This window comes from Leptinotarsa decemlineata, unplaced genomic scaffold, assembly GCF_025532065.1.
Source record: "Leptinotarsa decemlineata unplaced genomic scaffold, Ldec_3_MD MMD2_tig00001064_RagTag_RagTag, whole genome shotgun sequence".
Lineage (NCBI taxonomy): Eukaryota > Metazoa > Arthropoda > Insecta > Coleoptera > Chrysomelidae > Leptinotarsa > Leptinotarsa decemlineata.
Window position 1 is genome coordinate 14354305 of NW_027412558.1, and position 27470 is coordinate 14381774.

Sequence of the window (27470 nt, forward strand, 5' to 3'; positions counted from 1 at the left end):
TCAACATTTTTCATTCCGCCTTGATTACCATCAAGGTCTGACTCAACCTTGAACGTCAACCTCAAGTGTTTGCCGCATATGTTTCCCCACCATACAATCTTGGCCTTGAATGGCTACACTTGACCTTGAGCTATGTGCGCGCCATAAGACCTTGATGTTTGACTCCTCAATACATGACCTTGAGGGCTACAGAAAACGTATTTTCGACCCCCTCCCTTGTTGACAATTCCTGTAGGAGTATATGCTTAGAGTACATGAGTACATTTGAATAGGTGACGAGTATTTGGTGAGTTCAAGGCGACAGCAAGTTTCGACCAATCCAACATCATCATAGTCATCGAAGTAAACATATTTTATATTCTCAAATCATAATTTCATTATATATTCAAAATGGACGATTTGACTTTGAAAAAAGAGTCACTTCCCAATAATTATTATTCAACAAAATTAGGCTTTATAGCAGAAGCCTATAACATCCCTGATTATTCATAAAAAATATAAAATTTTGTCAAATTGTCAGTCTGCACCCATTGATTAAATTATCAATAAAAATAGACTAAAGATTTGGCGTCTAAATTTTAGAGAAATGTATCACTTTTAACACTTTGAAAAATGAAACATAAGTACTTGTGTTAGTTTTGATTATATTATGAATATTGTACAAAGCTACTGACCAAAAAGTAGAAAAAAGATATCTTGTAAATGCATACACCCAACATTTTTCGACTACCTATAATTTCGATACCTAGATTACATCCCTAGTTTTGTCCACCTATGCTTCAGTCACATAAGGAAATAAGAAACATGAATCACCTATAATCCGATATACACAGGTGACGTGTGCCAGTCGTGTGTCCAATCAGGTGCACCAATCACTCCATTGTATCATCTCAAATTTTATCTGACATACAAAGGGTGATGATACAGACCAGAGGGTTAGGGTGCTTTCAATAATATAGAATTAGTTCTTATTAAAATGAAACCCTTGTAATTAGAATCTGAGATTACAAACAAGGAACACAGGTGGTACGACTTTTTGGTTTCTAGTGACCCTTTATTCACAAAACGAAGGGGACCAATTACTGAATTGCAAGTGATACCATAAAAGGTGAATAATTGAATTTTTTCAAATCCACTTTATTTTGTTTTTTATATATGCACAAGATTTTATGATGTATTTGATGTGAGATGTAAATTGTGAATAGTACTTTATAAATGTTTTTATGACATTGGCATTGTTCAAGTAACAAAAGTTGATTTTTTTTAATATTTTATCGATTTGTTCACATGATAAAACCCATTGAATTGAACAGTATTATTAGTATTTGACGAAATAAAATATTTATATATACAAATGGTATGAACCCAAAACACTAGAAATATAAAAAAACAGACTTGTAATACTATTTTAAAAAATTGTTGACAAGGAAAACTATTGCATATTTAGGGCAAAAAACAACTTACCAGAAATTATTTGATATTCCAGCATTGATTGCAACCAATTCATAATTTACGGGAACTTTTTAACGACCTTTTATGGGAATTTTCATTTTTCACAATTCTTATACTTATGAATGTGGAACTTGAAAATATCTGAATAAGGTTGATAAAAACTTTGATTTTCTCCACAAAAAATAACTTTCGTTCTATACTGGGGAAACACTATGAAAATATCGTTATCTGTTGATTATGTTAAAGTATTTGAATAAATAATTTGTTTTGGATAGAAATAGGTCTTGTAAACAGGAAATACAAAGTATATTAGGTGAATAATTTCCATTGGTTCAATTTCCTGCTTGACAACTTTTGTTACAAAAATATAATATATATAAGTTTTTCGAATACTTTTAAGTTTTTGAGGGTACATATTTGACGTTTCAGATCGTTCAAACATAATTTGAAATGTTATTGACATACAACAAAAATAAAGTTCCTAATGTTATAGAAATGTTCATATTATTGCAAGATCTAGTAACCCCAGCATTTCTTTCACTTATTTACTTTCGTGATTGCAAATTTTTGTTGAAAAAATAATTATTTCAAGTCCTGAATGATTTCAAGGTATTTCACATATTGGACTGTATACAATTTCTACTGATGATGCTGAATCTAATACATATAATTTCTACAAACGATAGGAAGAAATATTTTGGAATCATCTGCATACGTTTTACCATAAAGAAAACATGTATGAATATCACTGATGTGAATCTGGAATTGCAATAGGCCCAAGTTGGATCCCTGACGAATAATTATCATTTGTGATTATTTGACTCCTTTCCTCTACTTAATATCGAAGACAATTTAGAAATTACCAAGTTTAGAAAATGAAATTGACATGATCATGTCAAAACCACCGTTGAAAGTAGACAAGAGTCAATTTGAGTTGTACCATTCAAATTCAAAAAACGCTTTATTGTGAGATTTTCACTAAACAGTTCAATTTCACTAAACACTAAACAGTCTCGCAATAAAGTGATTTTTAATTACGTTATGGATTTTCATCAAGTATCGGCCAATTCCATCATATACCATTCAAATGTTTCAGAACAAATTTCACACATATGAAAAAATTCGAGTACACAGATTGATTTTTATGAGGCTGTTGCTGTTTTCTATAATTTTTTGATGTTGTAGAATAAATAACCAATAATATGAAATCAATAATATGAAAAATAATATAAATAAAATGTATATAAAAGTAGGTAGCTGTTATTGAATGAGTATTTATAGGTATTTTCACCTTCCACAATCAGTATAAAGTTCTCCGTTATAATTTTTAATTTTTGATAGATTTGTGGAATTTTAGAATACTCAAAAAAGTCGATAAAAACATTTTTTGCAACATTGTTTTTCTTGTTGAAAGGTACTAAAAATGGTAACATAATCTCCGTGGCTGATGTTATATTCGTGAATATTCAGAAGCCTAACGTTTGAAATTTCACCCGAAGATTTTTTTGATAGACGAATACCTATAGACTATAAAAATAGAAATATTTTGGAAATGCAATACCAATTTTCTATTCAACAGAGACTACATTATCATAACATATGGTACTGACTGGAATAACTTACAATAGTTGAAATGCCTAATATGTTTGCAAACAAATTTTTTATAAGGAGTCAAGAAAAAACTTAATATAAAGTTATCCAAATGAAACAAAAAGTTTTATCAATTCGTATGGATGAATTCAAATGAAATGAAGTATAACAACCTGCTTCATTGGAAAAAAAAACAAAAATACTGAAATATTCATAAATTATAATATAACAGAAGAGCAAAACGAGGCCTTTTGAACTTATTTGGAATAATTATAGGTATCTCGAACGAAAGCGTAAAAGAAGCCATGCCTAAACGAATGGTGCTCTTACCTACTGTAGGTTGTAAAGGTGTTAAAGAAGTGTATGATCTATTGGCTGCTTCTGTGGTGAGCATAAAAATATTAATAGCCTAATTAGTACAGGTCGCCTTTTGGAAAAACTTTGTTAATCATGCATTATTGTGTTACTCCAGATAGAAGTCTGTTTATCTCTTGTTCTTCATTGTCTAAATTAGTCAAAAGTTGTTTTTTCTCTGAATTATTTGTAAAAATTATTCATCTCATACTTTTTTTAAGAATAGTTTAGAATTCTTAACAAAGTTGAAGTTTCAGATCTCACATTTCTCTATGGAAGTACAAAATTATCCATAAATTTCATGAAAGGAACTATGAGTTTTTTGAATATCCCAGTAAATAAACAATTCAAATAAAAATGGTCAATATATATTATATAAACACCTCCACCTTCTTCAAAATGATACATTGATATATTGGTATCGTCTTCATTATCAAAAGAAACATTGAATGTTCATGAATAGTTACTAAAAACTAAAATATAAATTAAACAAGAGAATACAAGTAAAATAATTATTATGAGCCACATTTAGGTGACTCAGGCTATATGAAAAATCATATAATCCTGAATATGAACTCATTTTTTCAACAGATTTCTTTGTTTAAGAGCAGTTTTAGATTTTTTTATTTCTTCAGGAATGGTATTATATATTGAAATTCCATCATGATAAATCGATTTGAAATAAGTAACTGATAACAATTTTGTTTATCTGGTGTTATGATTATGAATGTCATTGATTTCTACAAAATATTTGTTTGAAAATTTTGATTTATTTGTTATTGAATGAATGAAACAACAAAATTTTTGTTTGTATAGTATGTTCAAATGTGATAATTTTTTGGTTTATACAAATTTACTGTAGGTTCTAAGTACGATAATTCATATATGCATTTTATAGTTTCGTTTCGTAAATATTTCAAAGGTTCAATTGTGGATATTTTCAATATATTTAGTCCCGATAATTTTTCATCAATATATAATCCTAGGAATTTAATTGATTGATTGATACAACTGTTCAATAATGTTTTAGAAATATTCATATATGAAGATTTTTGAAAATTTAGAGTTAGTTTATGTTCTGGAAGTCAACCTGAAATTGTTTTCATATCTGATTTCATATCATCTTGAATTAAGTCAAACTAATCCGATACAATTTTGTATCATCAACAAATAATTAATTCAACTGATCCCTTCAGAGGTTATTTGTTAATGGGATTTATGTATAATAAAAAAAGGGGCTGGCCAAGAATAGATCCTTGCCACAATATTTTCAAATGACTACTACGAAGTGTCTCTATAATAAACTTACTTACCTACTTTTTATACTTCTATTAAGACTGATTTGTAAAAATATCTGAATTGCATGCTTCATTCGAACGTCATAACAAAAAATCTATTGGTAGGAATTTACTGTACTAACCTGTAACCGTTATAAAATGTGCAGACCCAGATGAAAGTGGGTCAGTTTCGTGTGTTTCTGTTTGATGATCAGCCGTTGCAGTGCTTTCGTTGCTAGAATCCGCTGCTTGTTCTAAAGCCGAAACATCTATGACAGGTACCCCATTCACTATTGTGCCCGATGATGTAGTCTGAAAAGGTAAGCACTGCAGTACAATTATAAAAACTGTTGATACAAACATATTTATAAAGGTTGAATACAAGTTATGATTAAATTTGTTTCTAAATTTTGTTACAGAACTCACCAGATACCTCTCAATCATTAGACCTCAGTTTTCAGATCATTTCAGCTCGAATTTCTAGTTGCTAGATGGTAAATATTATTGCCTAGTGATAAATTACCACAAATGGACAAAGCAACGATTTTATTTCTTGAAAACAAGCAACAATATTTGGCAGATTTATAAAAATTTTATCATTCAACTATTTTGTTGATTATGTTATATGTCAAAATCAGCACCTACTCTGTACTTTAATTGCCGTAATATTTTGATGTAAAGCATTATACAGAGCAAGACAAAAATGAGAAACTTTGTTTGAATATGTATTTTGTATTTGTGTGAAATGTATAGTAACTCTTAGTTTATGATAAGCAATGTAAGGCAAAGCAGAAGGTAAGAAAGTATTGTTTCATTGTATGAATTTAATTTAATTTGCATCACATTTGCATTATTTGTATAGAGTCCCTACTATGAGCATTCATGACCTGGCAAACGTTGATCAACCTTATAAATTATATCTATCGGGTATCAGATTCAATGAAAATAAATGAAAATTCGACAAAAAATTAGGATAACATTTTTTCAAAGAAATGAATTTTTCGAAAAAAAAAATTATCTCACTACTTATATAATATGAAAATTGGAAAGCTTAGAAACAATGTGCCGTTCATTCATAAATGTTTCATTTAGTTTCTAACTGAAAAAAAAATCATCTGAAACAACTATCTCCCCTAATTACATTGTTTTGCACAGAAATCATTTTTTCAATTTGTTCAGAGAATTTTAATAATAGACGAGCTGAAAATAATTGTTTTTACGTGAAATCTTGAATATTGTTATATTAAAACTTTTTCATCCAACAAAATGTTATTCAATATTCCTAGGAAATATCAGTAGTAGGTTTAAAACTTAATATTCTTCCTTTCTTTGGAAGCTTCCCATTCTATATATCTAATGAAGAAGTGAAAATAAATACTTTTTTAGTGTTTTTAGTGGTATAAAATAGGTAATATGAGTGAGAGAGCATTACCAAGACAATTCAGTATATCGTGATAATGGTATATTAAGTACAATAATGAGTATTCAACTCTTATGTGTATTTGACTAGGAATTAAAGCGACACAATCTAGATATTCCACGTTCAGTGTAATTCAGTCTTTTTCATTTTAGATATATCACAAAAAATATTAAAGATTTACATATTTAAAAAAAACCAACATGAATGATAATATATGGTAAAAACATTTTCTTTTATTTCTGATTTGGCTCGGTAAAAGATATTAGTGTTATATATATTCTATATAATCTGATAGCAGTTGTCACGGTTATACATAACAATTACTCAAATGTAGAATTTTTAACAAATATATTATATTTAATCGAATAGGATTTTCAAAAATAAATTTCTTCAATAATTTTTCTCATTAATATTTGAAAGACAATTTCCCATCATTAATGAAAACCACACTCTTGTGCGTCCAATTACCTGCAAATTATCTTTATTCAAAGGGAAATATATTTTTACATTTCAAAAATTTGTTAGGATTATAAAAATCAATTCACTATAGTTTGTTTCTAATGATACTATAATCGAGTATTGTTGGTTGCCTATTTTAGAAGCCTGACAAACAATCTTTATTCCTGATCTCGCTTTGTTTGCTAAATGAATAATTTTTTCGAAAAATCAATGATTTGAAAGTTCAACTTACTGACTTAACTTCACATATTACACAAAAACCTCCACACAGACTACTGGTTACAACACAACAACACTAGATCATGAACAATTTTTCACCTGACGATCAATACGTAACGCATCACTTAAGATGAGATCGTCTTACCTGAAGACTAGCAGGCAGTACGATAAGCTGAGTCTGTTGAGGCTGAGCAGGGGGAGTGGTAGCTGGCGTTGGAGTGGGAGGACTGCTGCTGCCTCCAGCTGCGAACCGAGCTGTGGTTGCCATGGTCGCGTCACCAAGGCTACTCCTGTCAGGATCTGAAACAGCCAATAGCGATAACTCAGCGGGGTCTTCAAGATTCAATTTTTTTTCCGTAGAGGAACTGAACATGAAGGACAATGATATTTATAAAAAGAAAAAAGAGTGAAAGGCCGGGTAGGAATGTTTTTTGTTTTGCGATTCACATGTTTGTAACGGGATGGATTGCCCTTCGTGATCAAACGATCAATACTCGATGAATCCAACAGAATTAGTAAAGTTCATTTCACTAAATGTTCACTGGAGGAATAATAGGAATCAATTTGATTGAGAAGAGTTCAAATACCAATTCATTTGTTGACAAGTCATTTCTAGAATCCAAATAATAGTTTATATACAAGTTCAACAAGTCAATAATTTTTTTACGATCATAAACTGGCCTTCAAACTGAATATGTTTCAATATATTGCAACATCAAAGATTCAGATAACTTAAAAATTGTATAAAAAATATTTTCCTCTGAAAAATATTATTAAACGTTATGTTGATGATAAACAAATTTCTATGTTTTTCATTTCTCTTTTCATTATGATCTCCTACCACGTAGTAACGGCTACATCCATCAATTTATTGATAAACAAATTCTTCAAACTTTGCACCTTTATTCATTTGTCAAAAAACAAATTGATTTTCGAAATAATCAGTGATCAACATAACTATTGAACAAGGCATTTAAAAAATATTCAAAAAATCCAAGGGTTTTGAATACCAGATCAAAATTACATAAAAGTTTACCAATTCTAAAGACAAAATTTAAAAAAAAACATCTTTTGTTGTAAACCATTATATTATTATCAATATTTTAGGTATTTCATACATTTCAATTTAAGCGAATTTGTAAAACGTTCTTTTGTTGATTTCTATATTTTTCCTTTCCCTAGTATAAACATTGTATGTTTCTTAGAAAATAAATTGTTATTATTGTTATAAAATTAATTTGTACGAATATAAACCATATTGTGTGAGGTTCCACAAGGGTGTAGCTTTTGAATTCAATAAGTGATGAACATTTTGTATAAATATTAATATGTATAAAAATCAATATTCAGAAAATATTAGCTTTCATTATGAAAACCATCAAATACTCAATATCATTCAAATGTTCAGTGCTCTACATAGACGAAAATTGCCTTGGTTTGAATATATCGAAGTTTTAAGTGAATAAATGAACATTTCTCATCACTGAAATACTTTTACAAAATTATAAATTTATTATCACAGAAATATTTTAAGTATTTTCATTCTTACACAGAAACGGCTATATTTATAAGGATATATTAGTTTTTGGTAAAGAAAGGTTTCAGCTTCTCCAGTTTTGTACAAAAAAGCGAGTGTGCTTTACACCACACAACTGAAGTAAAATTTCTTTAGCTCCATCTATATGATATATGTTTATACATTATATACATATATTAATTGTTTACAAATATATCAATTTATTATGGATTTTCATTGATAAATTAACATTTTTGAATAGATTTTTTATTTAATCTTATTATTTTTATTATCAGATACATCAGTAATTAATAATTATAATAATAATAATGTTTATTTTAGAAAATGCCACAATTATTTGTAAAAAAAAATAACAACATGTACTGTGGTTGATTGTAAATCGAGACAATAGTTATGGTATGAGAAATAAGATACATATGATTTTCTAATGAAAATTAGAAAGATATCTAGAGAAAACTTCATCGATTGTTGTTCCTTGTCTTGTGGTAGGCTCATTTCGATTATTATTCATTTAAAGTTCTAATTCATCTTGTAGAAAGTTCACCAAGAGTTGTCCATCTTCGGACAATAAAATCTCCTGCTAAAATTAGTTGCAATGTATGATAAGTTTTCTCCTAATTCTTCAGAGCCTACTCGACCGTAAATGTGTGCTCACACCTCTCTCTCTCTTTCTCTCTCTCTCTTGTCCCTACAATAATATACAAAGAGAAACTCTCTTCACCAACTCATACCTCCCTCTCAACCTCCGTTCGCCTCACCCAATCACACTTTTTGTCACGCATTCACCAGTTTACTTCTCAAGTTAAGCGCGCGTAAAGAAGTTTTATTTAAAAAATGTGGGAATGTTCCAATGAAAGGAAGGAAGCAATCAATTTCGAAAAATTATTTCTATACAAAGACGTGTAGATCACGCAAAGAAGTAACTTTCAGACACAAACTGGAAGAAAAGCCCTCTCGAAACAGCTACTTTCACATAAACATTGAATTACACCAGAGAAAAATAATTTCAAAACAAATACTTTTATGCGAACACTGAATTATACAAAAACACTTTTCTCTATTCAGTTTGTATTCCAAACATTCGTTATGGAATTGAATTAGATATCATTCACATTATTCATACACAATATAGTAAATGAAAGAGGTAAAAATTTCACTTAAATGGATTACTCTATACAAAGATGTGTATATCATGCAAAGAAGTAACTTTCAGACGCAACCTGGAAGAAAAAGCCCCCTCTCGAAACAGCTACTTCCATATAAACATTGAATTATACGAAAAAATAAATTAAAGAACAAAAACTTTTATATGAACACTGAATTATACAAAAACATTTCTATTTATTCAGTTTTTATCCAAACATTCGTTATGGAACTGAATCAGATATCATTCATAGGATTCCTACAGAATACTTTAAATGAAAGACATAAAATTTCACTGGCATGGAACAATGATAGGTCTAGATGTGTTGTTCTATCCAAAAAAAATCGGCTTTCTTCTTCACTTTTACACAAAAGGAGTGAAAAACTTCAAAAGGAAGGAAGCAAGCAATTAAGTTTAAAAGAAGCTCTTTACAAACATGTGTAAATCATACATAGAAGTTTCAGACACAAATCGGAAGAAAGAGCCCTCATCATCAAAGTTTCAAAAGTAGTTTTTCTTTCGTGTAGGTAATTCAATGTTCATGTGAAACTAGTTGTTTCGGGAGGGCTTTTTCTACCTGTCTGTATCTAAAAGTAACTTCTATGCAAGATCTAACAGTTTAAGAATCTGTTTTAACGTTAACCAGCTGTCGCACTCCTACGAACGATAACCCTCAGAAGTCGAAACTTGTGCTAAGGATTAACAGTTAATTTTGAACTCAATTGCTTTCTTTCTTCCCAACAGTGACCAACTTAACCATTCTACAAGGTTTTCAAATAAAGTGAAGTTTTCGAATATTAAATCAAATATTACAAAACAACAAATTTATTCAGTTTATTCAGTTCTGAAATATAGGATAATTTCCCAAACACCGAATAAAAATTCAGCAGAATGAGGCAAAAAAATAAAAAATATATTTTCCACATACAGTATTATTTTTTCCATGTTCCCATTTCAAGATGAAAACTCTGAGATTCAACTATGAAAAACAAAAATAATTAGGTGGAATAACGCTTAGAAAATAGCTCACCATTTCAGGAACAAGTTCTACTTTTATAATTAGTACTACATATCGTTATTGATAAAATAAGTATACTTAAGGTGTTCAACAAATGAAACAAACACACAAACATAAGGTTTGAGAAGTTGCCTTTACAAGAATTACTAGATTGGGACAGTCATTATTGTTAGGCTCTTTCAGGTTTAACATATTTTCTAAAATACTGCTCATCATGTAAAAACTGTAAATATTCTAGATAAGAGTTGTTATTCAAGGGGTGATGGACTCTGGACGTTTTAGTTACCAAACAACATCAACCAAGGTAAGTGGTTTTCGATATAATTCCTCAATAACAATAATATTTTTCAATTGACTTTTATGATAAAATTTCCAAAGTTCATCAAACATGGAAAAAATAATGTTTGCCAGCGCAATGTTTTTTGTGTGTGCAGTTTATATTAAAAGTTATCATTCAATTTGACAAACTACCTTAGGGACACTCATTTAAATGTTCAATGTATACAGGGTGGCCTAACTTTTTTTTGTAAATAAAACACCTCGAGATCTACCATATTCACTGGTAATTTTTCAATATTTTTATGAGAATTTTCAGCCGGACTGACAAAAATATTTTTTAATTTTTTCAAAAGGAGTTTTTTCAATATATGTTTTCAGTATCTCATTATTAATTACATATAATAATCAACTACCTAAAATTACATAAAAGCACATCAATTTTCATTACTAATGAAAAAATTCTCATTCTAACAATTCAAATTCAAATTTTTCACTTCGAAATCAAAATCGTTTGATTGTGAAATATTACAGTCGCATACTTTTTATTCCTACGGGTAATTCAGTAATAAAATACCACATATCAACAAAAACTATGAAAATAGAACCAACAAAAACACTTGGCCAAGAAAATCTATTAATTTTTTTCAGAGGTACTTGCATAGTTTAATTTTATGAAGACTGATATTGACAGGTTATTGAAAAAAGACAATTTTTTTATAAATGTTAAAGCAAAGTGTTAAAATATCCATAACTCACACTGTCTTTAGAAAAGAAAGAAATGCTGTATTTCGTATAAAGTATAATCATTATTCTTTTTCAGGAATGCGAGAAAAGTTAACGAATAAGGATAAAATAATGGTAGGATATGTATTTATTGAATTGAATTGATGGTCAACATTTTACCTCTCAGTGAAACTGAATTTCAAAATTTATTAATGATTCAATTCAAGATTTGTGTTACGTGTATTTACATAATTTGTCGTATTTTCTAAGTTAGTCTTGGGAATGACAAAATAGGTATTAATATTATTTTAAAAACAAATAACTTTTGAACGCCAGTTTCGGCAAAAATACCTTGTAAGATACCACTTGTTTCCGTTATTTTGAAAGCTTAAGGTCCCGCAAAGTTTTCAAAATAACCTAGGAATAAGGAAATATTTTTTCAACTATTTTCAATTCGAAGTTGGAAATTCAACTTTGCCTTGTTCGAATGCAAATTTTGCTGTAATTTTAGATAGCTAATTATTTTAAGCATGAAAGAACATTCATTCATTTTTCAAAAAATATGCTGAGAAAAATCCTCTCAAAAAGATATATGTAGGGCGGTCCGATCGAAAATTTTCATAGCAACATTAACGATTCATAACACTAAAACTTCAAAAAATCCCCTAACACATTTGGGGTAGTTCTGATAGATAGCAGCATTTATAAATTATCATATTTGAAACCAACATTGAACTTATATAGTCCAAACTATTTATTGAACTTAAATTCACTCTGTAAACTCAAGATCAACTGTTTCATTCATTCTGATGAGAATAATACAAAGAAATCAAACTTGAATTTTATCCGAATTGGACATATTTACAATCATGCCACAAGACAAACCAAAAATTAAATTACGAACAAATTTTGGAGAAAAGTCGATATATCACGATGGGGTCATTATATTTAATTCGATTCCAGAGAAAATAAAGAAATACTATTCCATTACAAAATTTAAATATCAATTGACAAAAAAATGTAACTAGTGGAATTTCATAGCTTCCATTTTTTTTATAACACTTGAATTCGTTTTCAATATGTACTTTCTGAAACCAATTTCATATTCGATTGCATTTAATTGGTCCGTGTTAGGAATCACACGGTAAAAATTAAGACCTGGTTAGTCCTTAGCTCGCACAAGTCGACTTCTGAGGGTTGTCGTTCGTAGGGGGTGCGATAGCTGGTTAATGGAAAAACTGATTTTTTTAAAACAGCCTGTTATTTTTTTTCGAAATATGTTACTTGTTTATTGTAAAATATCTTATTTCTGTTATTTTATAATACTTTGTAGTTAGCTATAGTCTCTAATCGTAAGCATTTAATTGTTTCTTGGGAAAATAAACTAAAAATTGAATCGAGTTGTTCTATCTAAATAATTTTTGGGCGATTTCGTTGTGCCACCCTGTAAATCAATAAATTACCGTTTTCATCTCATAAAATAATCTCCACACAAATGTCACGTCTTAGAAAAATTTCTTTAGTATTTCTATATTTTTATTAACCTTAAAAACATTAAAGAAAACCACTTTGCATCCATGATACTTTTTTCTTCCTGTCAATATTTCTTTGTGAGTTATACTTTTGAATTGACTTCGGATCGGAACCCTTTATGCGCTAGTAGACTGTAAAAATTGTTTGTTTGTGTATCAACAAAGGTGTTTTGCAAATACAATAGAAGTGAAGTGAACTCTCTGTAAAGTATAGTGTAATGAATATGGGAATAATTATGAATAAATCTATGATCAATACAAAGTCGGCCTGCTTCACCACTACCCATAAAAGGTAAGTCAACAAAACTAAATATAATTGCAATTTCTCTAAAATGTTCTAACCGCCGTTATTTGCTAAAAGAATATAAGAATGAGACAGGGACTGATTTGTAAACAGAAATCTAATCTTATAAATTACCTCTTTCGTATCGAAAGTTTGACAGTTCATATTTGTTGAAAGACATTATTTGTGTATATTGGGAATCAATAAATAATATGTTGTTCATTTTTCATATTGTGGATTTTTTTCAGTAAAATAAAATAATTTTAGTGATTTGATTTGTTAACACTTGGAGAACTTTGTACAGGAATAGAAATGGCAAATTTTCTGGGCACAATAAAGTAACACAAATAAGTACTTTTTACAAAAAAATCTATTCGACAGTAACTTTGATTTAATGTTGCCTATCAAAAATAATTTTTCGTCCATCTTTGTCATAAAACGCAAAAAAACATTACATTGCATTTCATATAAGTGCATTTGGTCATTGAAACGGTAAGAATGATAAATATTTATATTTTTTGATAGTGAACAATTAAATACCAAAAGAAAATGACGGATTCTTTTTGAGAAAAGTATAGTATGTTTCGCAGTAACTTTTCGGGGTGAACTGGAAAATTTACTTTTTACATCTGCAAAAATGTCTTTATTATATTTTTTCTATCGACACGTGGAAGGCAAAACTACTACACAAAGTCAACAAACTCGTCATGCTCCTAATGTTATATAAGTCCTTATTCAATGAACAAATTCAATGATGACAGAAATAGTTTCTATGCTGTATAAGAAGTTCGAAGCTGTTGATATAAACAGTTATTGTTAAATTTGAACTCGGAAATGGAAGATATCTAGACATGCCAGACAAGCTTGAGGGAACCATAATATTATCTGAGTAAATTTCGATTCTCTTACCCAATCTGTTCTATTGATTCCCACTTCGAAAGTTTCAATGACAATTCAAAATACTCAATAGGAATTATTGTGTTAGCAATCCAACGTTAAAAGGTAGGAACTTGTTAATTGACTAGCACAACTTTAGACTTTTGAGGGTTTTTTTCATGTGGGGACGTCAGCTGGTCAAGGGTAAAACCCATAATAAATTCTGTCTACCTACTGTCACTTCTCATTAGCCCCAAATGGTTCATTTAAAGAAGAACGAAAATATAGAAATATCTTGCCTATAGTATTGAATGAAGCATAATTGTATAGGTTTTCTTACGAACTTTTATAAATGGTAATCACTCAAAACAAATACAATGATTTCAAAAGATATTCACTCAGTTTCTTCGAGTGTAACACCATCAACGTCGGGTGGCAGAGAAATGGTATTTTCGAAACAAAGTAAATTTTGAAGCTAATAGACAAGTTTCCAGTCCAGATATAGTAATTTTGACCTCAGACTATACATCCCCAACTCTAATCATCTGATCCAGTTTTTGTAATTAAGTAATTATTCAACCAATTATAGTTTACAAGATAACTTTGAAGAATTCCATAATTTTAGATGAATTTATGTACATTATCAAGCTTCGTGAAATTTACTCATTATAATAAAGCTTACGAATTAGTTTTATCATCTGATCAGATATAGTCTTTGGGTACCATATTCAAATAATTAACATGTACAGTAACTATCGTTACTGCAGTTTCGTCCTATATGAACAATTTCAAACTAATATAATAGTTTTATTGTAGTAACGATAGTTACAAATAAAAGTGGTAAAAAACATATTAGAACGTTTCATTTCTCATTTTACATGATTATTTCCTACCACGTAGTAACGGCTACATCAATCAATTTAATTAATGTCCCTATTCGATAAATATAATATTATTTACATGGAAAGGTACACCATATTCTCCATTTTGATTTTAGAGACTATTTGCGAACATTTTTGCACCAACTAAAATTTGCTAGAAATAAACCGATCTAAGCACAAGCATTCACAGTAATATTCCTATTTCTTGAAAATTCAACCAAAGAAGGAAGTTATGAACTTGACCAATACTTTAATTCATATGTCCTCTTGGAAACAAATTATAAACCGGATTATATTTCAAGTAACTAATTATTCGCCAATTTAACTGCTCCTAAGTTTTTGACGACGAAAGTTATGTCCTCTTCATTTTGTAATTATCCCCGGAGATCGGATAGGGTAGCTTTGAAGATTAATTACAAGTTATTGATCCATACAGTATAACCTAAGGCATGAAATGACGAGTGATACAAATGCACAAAAAAGAAATATAATTTTTATTGATGATTTACGACGAAGATTATCTCACTAACAGGAAAATTCATAAATTATACATATGTTCCAACCTGTTTGAAAGCAATATCCATAACCCATACATTTTCAATTTATACCAATACTGCTGCTACCGTGCCAGGAATTGCACGTTAAAAGGTAAGACCTCGTTAATCTCTAGCTCTCACATGTCTCGACTTCTGATGGTTGTCGTTTGTAGGGGGGACGACAGCTGGTTAAAGGAAACGCAGGAATGCAACAGATTTTTCAACGTCAACACCCTCATAATTTTTGAGACATGTTTTTCCATTAATGCGAGCAATACCTCTTTGATTGGTTAGTTGATATAGGGTTTTTCATCAAGACTATGGTGAAATTGTGTTTTGGTATGGTATATCACATTTACATTTACAACATGCAATACCGAACTTTTACTGACATCGTTATGGGCAATAATATGTCCCGTCTATTTTTTTTTTTGTGGAATATCTTCGATGCCAATCAAAATTATTTATTTCTCATCATCGTGTTAAAAAGTCCCAAATGATGCTCGCAGTCAAAACATTTCTGTACCCTTTCTTCAGGATATTTGTTATTATTCTGGGTACTTGTCTGAATCTTTCTGTTCCAAATGCAATACTTCGTAATCATGATTGATTCCTCTGTCGAAGGATGGTTTCCAATTGTTGAATTGGTTTTCTCGTTCAAAAAACTGCTATGGTCTTTTATTATTTTGGTGAAAGTTCTCCTAATCTAGACAATATAAATTCTGGGACAAGAACCACAAGTCAACTAATGTACTCCCGATTTATCCGTTACTGAAGTTTTGTCTATATTGTTTTTTAATGAATGATCTCAAGTTGTTACTCATTCTGTAGTCTACGTCAAAATCTTTGTTTCTAAACTGATTTTATCAGTGGGTTCACAACCAGGTAAAAATGAATAGAGATGAGAGAAGTGATCGACAATTGTTCACTTATAAAATATATTTATATAATGCTTTTTGTTTTACAACTATCAAGTACATGTTGAAATCCTTTGTTATAGAACAATTTTCTTTTACATCAATATCTATTGTGGAATTGGCCGCGGTGGTAGTGCGCCCGACTCACGATCGGAAGATCGTGGGTTCGATTACCGCCTCGACCAGATATTTTTCTCGGGATAATTTATCTGGTTGAAGCGGGGATGATTCTGCAACCGTGTTAGGAATCACACGTTAAAAGGTAAGACCTCGTTAGTCCTTAGCTCGCACAAGTTTCTCAACTTCTGAGAGTTGTCGTTCGTATGGGGGCAACAGCAGATTAACGGAAAAACAGATTTTTTTTTAATATGAAATTTATATCACCCATGAATTGCGAAAGATATTGCAAAAAACTCTACAACCCTACATAAGTATATAACATTTGACTGCAACGGTGAATCGAATTTGATATTTTTTTTATATTAAAAAAACCTGTTAGAATCAGTTTTTCCGTTAATCAGCTGTCGCAACCTTCAAAAAATAGGGATTAGTTTTTGGTTTTCTCCGAAAGAAACTTTCTAGCAAAGACAAAATTTTGATGAAAACTCTGGAAAATGGGTCCATTTCAAGATCGAAGGTGATTTTTCAAAATTGAATTTTCTCATCTTCAATTAGGTGTTGTAATTTTTTATCAACTATTACTCAGTCATGATGGGTGTACAAATTGAGTAAGGAAAAGCATTCATTGTGCCACCAATATCCGTAGAAAAAACAAGTTGTTTCAAATTTTACTGAACAGTTTTTAATCAAATGGGATTAATGGGATTTTTTATTTGTATTTGAAGGAATAACTTTTGAATGCTCAAATTTTTTTTCTCAAGAATCTGCACCGATAGATACTATGCAACTTCATGTTCAAGTATTATTCAACAATTAAATAAAAAAATGAGTGATACTGAGTTTGATTTTCAGAACTGTTACATCATTAAGAAAGTTTACTGGAAATATCAACAAACCTTTCATGCAGAATCCCAACTAATAATAACACAGATCAAAGTGAATGAAACATACGAAGCCACCGAAAATCGCACAAAATTAATCCTCAGGATTACCACCAACTCGAACCTTTTGATATTCTAATCAAACTATTGCAACTAAACAGTGTATTAGCGAAGGCCCCCATTTGTAAGCCAGTGAAGCAAAAACAACCCTTATCCGTGTTAGGAATAAATATAAACGGAAAAATGTCGGTAAAATAGTACACCTGTCCTATTACTGGCAATATAAGGGCTATATATTCAGAGGCGTTTCTTTTGAGTTCGATTGAGGACCCATTAATTATTTATATGGAATTCTGTAAAATGCATTATTTTGTTCCATTCTGAGTGTGGAAAAAAATTATATGATATGTCAAGCATATATCATTTCAATTTTTCAATAATGGTTGATAGTGTTGAGGAAATTGTGGATGAATTCTCAAAATAGAAAGTATATCTGCTAGTTTTTTTGAACGTATCGTATATATCACAAGACGATGACGATCAAATTTAAAAATAATTCCTTCAATGCGTTCACATCCCATAATAAACTGCCAATATCACCGGGTCGAGTGATACCTTATTGAAAAAGCTGTTCGATTCCCTATCTTTACTGATTCACATTTGTATACCAGTCTACTCGTTTACAAGATGTGCGGTTTTGAAATGCCCACAATACGTTTTCAGAAGCACTTGTATTGTCACTTCGCGACATAAATTAATATATATATGTCGCCAATGTATCGCCACAAAAAATCCAAAGCACCCACATAGGGCGACCGAGGAGGTCAATCAATTTTATCCGGCGACCTCGAAACCTTAAATAATCAGGCACATTTCATCAGTAACGTGGAGGGGCATCACCTTAAAACATCATTTCCTCTTTAATGTCGACAGGATCATTCTCTATTATATTAGCAAGGACAGGGTCGATAGCCTTTTGAAGTCAATCCTGTTGAATTTCCAGGAAACAAAAAGGACCAGAGGGAACATGAAACCAGATTCTTGAGAAAAAGCATCGATGAACTAATAACAGATAGCACTGTTTCGGCTCGCTATAGGGCTCATCAGGGGTGCCACGAATGCATTACTAGACCCAATTGTCCTCAGAGGACAATACTGAGTAGTTAAAGGCGATGCCATCCACCCCTATGAAGACTCCATCTACGGGATCGACATAACACTCAATCCACGAATATCAAAGATAAACGGGGCTACCCAAAGCGATTGATCGATGTCAAAGCTTGACTTTTAGAGCTTCGTTTATCTTTGATACACATGGATTGAGTCTTTTGTCGATTCCAAAGATAGTCATCATCTTCACTTCATCAGGCTTGTCCTTTAAAGAAAAGGAGGTTTATTTTAAGGACAAAACTTCTTTAAAGAAAAGAAGTTTTGTTTTAAGGACAAAACTCAAGCACTACAGGAAAATGAAAGACTTCTTAAACAGTGGTATACTGAGGTATACTGAGTTGAACCTCAAAACGATGAACAGCCACAGTTAGTCGTGTATTTCTGATATGTACCGCTCTTGGTGGAATCAAATGTGCCAAGTCACTTGAACATTTCCCGTGAAAGTATCTAGAGAAGAGAGTCGAATCTCCAACCTTTCTTCGGTGTTCCAGGCTATCAAAGTTTTTAAGTGATGTTCGCGTCTCTAATCAGGCGGATGACTCTTTTTTGGATGGAGCAGAGCTCCATACATGAGAACAATACTCCAAAGAAGATAGTTTGAGCTAGTCTGTAGTTTTTCTTTGTAAAAGATTTATGTGTCTGTCTGTTTTTGTATTTTTAACTTACTATACGTACTTATTGTATCAAAATGGCCAAATAACTTATTATTATTATATGAAGATACGGCCGCCACGCGAAGCATAACAACGAATCCACTTGACACCTCATTCAACAAAATTGAATCAGTAGTTTAGATACTACTGCTGAAATCGTAACCCTTGTTAGGCCAGTTATGTTTCCCTCAAACAAAGGAAATGGATATCGAGAAAATTACTCTCAGGGATATAGTGAAATCACATTACCCATGAAAGCACTGGGTATAAATTTACTTTGTAAATTCTCGATTTTTCAAAAAGACGATGAGTTGAATTGTATCTATCGATTAAAAAAAAATGAACACCATAATAATTTTCAAAATTTCTTTTTCAATTCAACAAGTGTCAAGCCACCGAAAGACAAGATAAAGGAAACTGATAAGTCTGGGACCTATGAAATAAGGTATGAGAATAGACTGGAAAATTCATTGAGCTACATCGGAATAGGCAGCAATTTTGGAATATGTGGTTGAACCCAAACTTGATGATGAATGTATTTAACTTGGATCCCACAAGCCATGTGGGTACCGTGTGGGTACGAAAATAATTGGTACAAGACCAGTTCAGGAAATGGGTCAATAAGGAACATAAAAATATTAAGGAAAATCCTCACGAAGGGATCATCCGAGATAAGAACTGGACTTCTGAACACAATAAGGCTGTATAACAGAGACTTTAGCGGCAGGTTATGCAAAAAGGGACAGAAACAGCTCCTCAGGTCTCTCATTTTATCATAAACCGATTTTGAATCTGTGATTTCCTTTATTTTTCAACCAATATTTAAATTATGGTTAAGAGAAGACAATAGACTTGGGATATAGAAAAAACAATTTTCAAAATTGTTGGGTGTCAAGCAACTCGAAAGACAAGATGAAGGAAACTGATAAGTCTGGGATCTATGAAATAAGGTACGAGATTAGACTGGAAAGTGAGTCTTTCTAAATGATGACTCATCCCAAGGTGTGTACATATGTGTTGAAAATTAACAGCGTCCTCTACAGAGGAGATAGACGTCGAATAAAAGCCCCTGTCCCTGTACCTGTCCCCTTTATAACATCGGATCAAGAAGAACATATCGGTTCTTCAATCTTTGATCCTGTTAATGAACCTAAGCAAGGTGGTGCAGCCAGGAAGCGACTTGCCTTGTCAAGAGCAGGATATCCCATGAATTTGCCATGCACCAAATTCTTGAGCAGAAGGAGAATTTTCATCAAGAGAGGAAGCACACTCCCCCATGATCAGGTCAGCAAATGCTTCTGTTCAAAGGATAATTAACCAAACCAGAGGCGAAAAAGCTCTGTATGGCTGAATCTATTATATCGTCAGGTATAGTTGGCTTACAGATGTCCTCATATGGAAAGGTTGCTGCGGTTATTAAGATGGAAATCTTGCACCTTGAATATCCGACAACTTCAATATCGACCAAGAAACTGTAATTTCTTCAGTATGCCATTACGGTCACCACGGATGATTTTTTCAGAAAATGGTTCACAGGTACGATTGAGGAGTTTCACATTCCGGCCTGGGTGCCTACAGGTTACCTGCGAGCATCAGAAGAGCGTCTCCTGGCTGCTTGGTGCAGCCATGGAAGTGCGACCCCTTGATTGAGGAAAATCTATCATGATCAAAGTGCATGATTCTTCACAACTGACTTAAAAGAAATAATCGATTTCATGCAGAAGCTGGTCTTATTTGATCGAGTTCGGTTACCACCATTGTCAGTTCGGTTTCTTTTGTACTGATCTACTCGTTGTTTTCTTGCAAAAAATTACCATAATAATGTACTAGAAAAAAATTTCCATTCACGAGGTTTTTTTCACTTTCCGTTTGTCCGTAAGATGTACATGCCAATTCTCAGTTCTACGGTTGTACTTTCCAATGTCTCTAATCCTGTCTACGCCACTGATGGAACATAGCGTTACCTATACATACACCTGGTTAGATAATAACGGGTGAGTCACAACAACGGCTAGGGGAGAAAATATGAGAAACTTGTAGGCGCTTTTTTATCGTTCGTACTTTGGGGGTGGTACGAGATGGCACAGGTTTCACTTGTAAGGAAAATGTGAGGGACGCTTTGAAAAATGTTCACAGTTCATAGTTCGACAGTTTGGAACTCCAAAGTATTCAAACTTTTGATCGGATAATTTAACCGTAACGTCATTTCGATTGTTTTTAAGTTCAGTCATTACAGATTCAACGTTTTTTTTTTCTAATAAACTTAGTTATTGAAAGGAACTCTTTTGGGGAAAATCATTTTGATGCATGATCCTAGTTTGAATATTATTAAATATTATATGAGAAAAAAGTTTTCGGCTTTCTACTTCTTCATACAAAAAACGTGAGAAAATGCCGAAGGAAGAAAGCAATTAAGCTCAAAATGACTCTTCGCAAAGATGTATAGATCATACATAAAAGTAACTGTCAGATACAAACTGAAAGAGAAAGTTCTCCCGTTCACATGAAAATTGACATAAAGTAATGTTGTTATGAACGAATTCTTCACCTTGTAATATTATCCAGAACGGTGCTGATGAATAAGACAAGTGTCTTATTCCGAAACTTCAAAGTCCGCCATTGAGGATGATACTGTCCATGTAAGTGAAATATTTTATCGTAACTCTTCCATAAATTATATTGTGTAAAGTTCCTACGAATGATATCCGATTCAATTCCATAACAAATGTTTAGAGTACAAACTGAATGGGAAAAATGATTTTCGTATAACTCAATGTGATATGTATATGTGAAAGTAGTTGTAATGGAGAAGTAGAAATCCAAAAACATTTCTTCCCCAAAAACTAATCTCTTCAAAAAATATACTCCTTTCAGTTTGATAAATAGTACTTATGGTGCAGGGTGAGAGATACAAAATGTATTGCAAGGCATTCCTGCCAGCAAGGCCGTAGCCCTTGCTGGCAGGTATCTAGGGGATCAAGAGGGATCAATCCCCCTTGATCCCCCCCCCCCCCCGAAAGTTCAACAAGCAAAGGCCATCAAAAAATTATATCAAATACAACGATTGGCTTGTTTAAACATCATAGGAGCCATGAGAATTAATCACTAGTCTGTCCCTTCTGGACCTGTACGTTAAGAAGGTTGCGTTAATGGTCATGTTACGATTGCGCACGGCTGGTGTAAACTTCGAACTAGGAATGGGTCAATGTCAATTGAGGCTGAGCCTATGGCGAGAAGCGCTCACTGCGCAACCTCTGCTGCAGGCAACCAGTGATGCAATTGAACCCAGGTTTGTGTTCAATAAACCCTACAAAATACAAATAAAACAGAACACGAAGTCAGATTCTACAAATGCAAAACGCATATATACAGATGGCTCAAAAACCAAAGAAGGCTCAGGATGTGAAGTCTACTCCGGATCACTAAGCCTAAGGATTAGGTGGGGAATGGAAAAAAATACCAGCGTGGTTCAAACAGGCTGGTATCTCAATTGCCACAAAAACAATAACAGACAAGCCCTATTAACATTGAACAGACAACGTGTTACCTCAGGGATGTTAATAGAGTGCCACCAAGATTTAGCCAAAGCCTTGGTAGATAATAACATTATCCAGAGGTGGATTAAAGGTCACGACAGGAGTGAAGGTTATCGCATTGCCAACTCTTTAGCCAAGGAAGCGGCTGGACTAAGAATTTTAGGACCCAGTGGCACATACGGCCTGATGACTTCGACAATTGCGGAGCTAGCCAAACGTTACACCCATGCTCAATCCCTAAATAGATGGGATGGAATCAAAGGATGCAATCTTGCCAGGATAACCCTGGGCGACCCTGGGAAGCTGGCGTCGAAGAAATATCTGGCGATGACCAGAAAAAGTCTACGCTTATCAGTAGGATTTCTGACTGGCCATTGTCAACTAAGAAAACATCTCCATAATATGGGGCTAGTGGACATATCTCTATGCAGGATGTGTGAACAGGAAGATGAAACTGTCAGGCATATCCTATGAGAGTACCCCCAGCTATCGTCAATAAGAGACTCGTAACCTGCCCACCTTCCTGGAAAAGACAGGATGGACGATGACCTAGGAGGACAACTCCTCGGGAGGATGTACAATGGGTCACATGTGGCCTAAGTCCTGTGGGCCTACATTCACCCTCCCTACTCCTCAGACACAGATACTATTGGGATTATAAAATCCGTTAGAAATTTTATCAAGTCCTTGGCAAAACGAACCAAGTGCTTGAAAGAGAATATTGAAAAAAACTTCCCCGAAACACAATGAAAAAACCTTACGGCAATGTGCGTACAAACTTTTAAAGATCTTGGCAACACTACATCTTTCCACATGTAGCCCTGAAAGGACTTTTTCTTCTCTGAAACGCCTCAAAACTTATTTAAGAAACTCCACAAGCCAGGAACGACTAAACGGTTTGGCGTTAATGTCAATCCACCGTAGAATTGACATCGACACTGAGGAGGTAATTGATTTGTTTGCTGCAAAGACAGCTAGAAAACTAAATATGATTTTGTAAAAAGATGTTAATATTTCTGTAATGGTTTTCTAATAAACATATATTTTCATGTAACACCATTTTCTTTCTTTCGTTATTTTTATATTTCATGATTTTCTACTGTTCCACCAAACCAAATCCCCTTCGAAATTGTTTTCTGGCTACGGCCTTGCCTGCCAGGGAGAGAACTTTTCGCAAAAATCAAAAAATATAACAACTTTTCACATGAAAAACATTGTGAAACCTTTAAACCTCCAAGCCAGTATGTTGACCTCCAATTTTGTATAAATAGAAATGGGGGTCGAGTGATACCTCGAAAAAGCTGTTCGTTCGATTCCCTATCAATACTGATTCACATTTGTATATCAGTCTACTAGTTTAGAAGATGTGCGGTTTTGAAATGCCCACAATACGTTTTCGGAAGCACTTGTATATTGTCACTTCGCGACATACATTAAAATGTATGTCGCCAATGTATCGCTACAAAAAATCTAAAGCACCCACGTAGGGCGACCGAGGTGGCCAATCAATTTTATCCCTTTGTACTATCCGGCGACCTCGAAACCTTAAATAATTAGGCACATTTTATCAGTAATGTGGAGGTGCATCACCTTAAAACATCATTTCCTCTTTAATGTTGACAGGATCATTCTCTATTATATTAGCAAGGATAAGGTCGATATCACTCTGAAGTAAATCCTGTTGAATTTCCAGGAGGCAAAAAGGACCCAGAGGGCAAAATGAAACCAGATTCTTGTGAAAAAGCATTAATGAACTAATAACAGATAGCGCTGTTTCGGCTTACAATAGGGCTCATCAAGGGTGCCACGAATGCATTACTAGACACAGGGTAACACGAGAAAAATACTCCAAAGAAGATCTGATCTGAGCTTAATAAAGCATCAAAAGTTGCTAAGGTGTGTACAGTGTTCGATTCGGAACAGTGTTCCAAGCTTTTGAGAAGCAGCCTTTGCAATTTCAGCGACATGATTGTTCTAAGCTTTTGAGAAGCAGCCTTTGTAATTTCAACAAACCTATTGAAGCAGAAAGCGGAATCCTCTGTCATGACATTATTATATCCGGTTCGGAGACATTTATCTTTTTGGAGGAAACCGATGCCTGGGTTTTTGTGGCATTAAATTGAAGCTGGTTAGTTTCACCCCACTTCGAAATCACTTCTAGATCTTCATTAAGATATGCAACCCCCTGCTGTCAGTGAAGATGTGCATCCATAGCTGATGTCCCGGAATCCAAATGGAATGACGAGATAAGTGTGCTGTCGTCAGCAAAGCAATATATTGGATTCTTTTGTTTTTTCCAATAAGTCGTCGATATACAATAAAAGAGGGTTGGAGACAAAATGGATCCTTGGGGAACACCAGCGTGTCGAGTGTTAGTATTACTGTTGTTTTAGAATAGGCTTACACGAATCACTATGACGTAGACTGTCAAGCACACGAATTATTAATTTTTCAGTAACAAAAACCCTATTGATAATTGGTGCTTCTACATATAAGACTACATTAAAAGACAGAACAAAATTTAAAAAAAACGTAGGTCTAATAGGTGTTCTTCACTCAGTATCCTATCAAATTGACTGTAAGGCTATTTCTCTGAAGCATTGAGAAATTTTGAATTATTATTCAGATTATCCTAAAGTTTCGAAGGACTGTTGGATTATTCATAAATAGAAGAGTAATCAGCAAAAAGAGTTATCGAGATTATCCTGATATGTTCAAATCATTAATATAGAGCAAAAACATTAATGAACAAGACTTAAACCTTGTGAAACTCCAACTCCCAAATCACAGGTATCCGAGTTAATATCATACCATTTCACATACATGGCTTTTTCATATTTTATATAGATATTTTCAAAATCATATTTTGCCAAAGTTACAATTATTTTCCAATATCCTCTAAGATTTCTAGAGTAAAATCTGTTTGTGAATAATATCTGTAATTATTTTGAATGTTTGCCATTGAATGAGTTAATTTAATAATCCTCACAAATATTGCATATTTTGGGATTTTCATACACAAGTAGTATCTTGAACCCAACTACGTGCCTAAGTAAATTACATACCTTGGCCAAGTTCCCATTTCTGTTGAGTGTAATTTTAAATCAAAACCAGTGATGAATAAGATCCATAAATGATTGAAAAAAATTGTACATAGTAAGTGCTATCAAGTAGGTACTTAACGTGAAAGTAAAGCCCAAAATCATTTCAAAATCCTCTATCAAAGAAAAAACATCAAAACTGTGAAATTTTCAGTTCGATGTTTATTTATAAAGTGATTAATAGATAACATCAAATAACATATCAAACTCTTCAACCGACAATTGTGTATTATCTACTGTTCAAAAATAACCGCTAATATCAAAAATCTGTTACGTCTATGTTGAGCAGAACGAAGTTCGACAAAAGAGTGACATTCCTCAACTCTCAATAGAACTCCAACAATTACTTCTCAATCGAAATATAGCCAGGTATTCATATAATTGGGACCTAGAGAGGAATGAGAGTTATTACTATAGCGACACTCCATGGTAACGGAACTGGGGTTGATTCGCTTTCGCTCATGTACCACTTGACAGCAATCGATGCGAAGTTTAGAAGTTATATGGTAGTAAATAGAACATAACAATGAGATGGAAAATTGAAACAAGATTTTTTGATGGAATCTATCAAAAACGCAAATGAGATTTGAAAACTTCAAATTGAAAAAGTTATTTTATACAGATCTAAAAAGTTAGATTTTCTTGATGAAAAAGATAAAATAATGCTAAATCTTGCTAAAATGTACTGATCTATTGGCAGAATGAACACCTTTCATGAATTCTGGTAAAAAATACATTATCACATTGAAATTGATATATGATCTATAAAGTAGTTTTTTTTTCATAGCAGGTTTTGTTGATACTTAAAAACATCAATTTTTGTTATTGAATCGGTTCACTTTAGTAGAAAGTTCAACAGTAATAGAGAGGTAGTCAAAAAATGATATACATTTCCTAACCAACTGATAGGAACTCTTGTTATATTTTCTGGTACATCAAAATAGTCTTACAATAAAACTGTTTTTTATTTGAAATCCAGTTATAAGAAAAATGAAGGTTATGTAAAAAAATTTTTGGCACAAGTTAGGCAACAAATATTCAAGGAAAAAATAATGACATTTGATTGAAATGACAAGTGAAAACTAGATGTAAAATTGAGAAAGTTCCTCAAATAAGTGACATAACTCTCATAACATTTTCTATTGGTGAAACTAGTGGCAACCTCATGTAGTCCAGACACTACACGAGATCATGCAAAGAATTAACTTTCAGACACAAACTGGAAGAAAAAGGCCTCCTGAAACAATTAGTTTCATATAAACATTGAATTACATGAAAGAAAAATTCTTTCGAAACAAATACTTTTATATTAACACTGAGTTATACAGAAGTCTAGTCAGTTTGTATTCGAAACATTTGTTATGAAATAAAATCAGATATCATTCACAGGAGTTCTACACTATTTGTTTCAAAACAATTTTTCTTTCGTGTATGAAAGTAGCTGTTTCAGGAGGACTTTTTCTTTCAGTTTGTGTCTGAAAGTTACTTCTATGTATGATCTACACATCCGTG

At 32.4% G+C, this 27470-nt stretch overlaps 2 protein-coding genes across 15 annotated transcripts in view; one reads left to right on the top strand and one right to left on the bottom strand.

Moving 5' to 3' along the window:
* Nucleotides 1-27470, bottom strand: part of Rfx (regulatory transcription factor Rfx) — a 57926-nt gene that overhangs the window by 25131 nt on the left and 5325 nt on the right. For 4 of the 7 annotated variants that reach the window (XM_023159610.2, XM_023159611.2, XM_023159607.2 and 1 more), the window contains exons 2-3: nucleotides 6917-7071; nucleotides 4817-5000 (exon numbers count right to left, since the gene is read on the bottom strand). In XM_023159610.2, coding sequence (XP_023015378.2) covers nucleotides 4817-5000; nucleotides 6917-7039 — 307 coding nt within the window. In that variant the 5' untranslated portion in view covers nucleotides 7040-7071. Of the gene's footprint in view, nucleotides 1-4816; nucleotides 5001-5099; nucleotides 5297-6916; nucleotides 7072-27470 lie in introns of those variants that run through there. The other 3 variants (XM_023159608.2, XM_023159612.2, XM_023159613.2) reach the window with 3 other exon arrangements.
* The window catches only part of Tlk (Tousled-like kinase), a 298447-nt gene continuing 284084 nt past the window's right edge, over nucleotides 13108-27470 (top strand). For 4 of the 8 annotated variants that reach the window (XM_074175729.1, XM_074175730.1, XM_074175731.1 and 1 more), the window contains exon 1: nucleotides 13108-13296. In XM_074175729.1, coding sequence (XP_074031830.1) covers nucleotides 13223-13296 — 74 coding nt within the window. In that variant the 5' untranslated portion in view covers nucleotides 13108-13222. The remainder of the gene's footprint in view (nucleotides 13297-27470) is intronic. The other 4 variants (XM_074175732.1, XM_074175752.1, XM_074175751.1 and 1 more) reach the window with 2 other exon arrangements.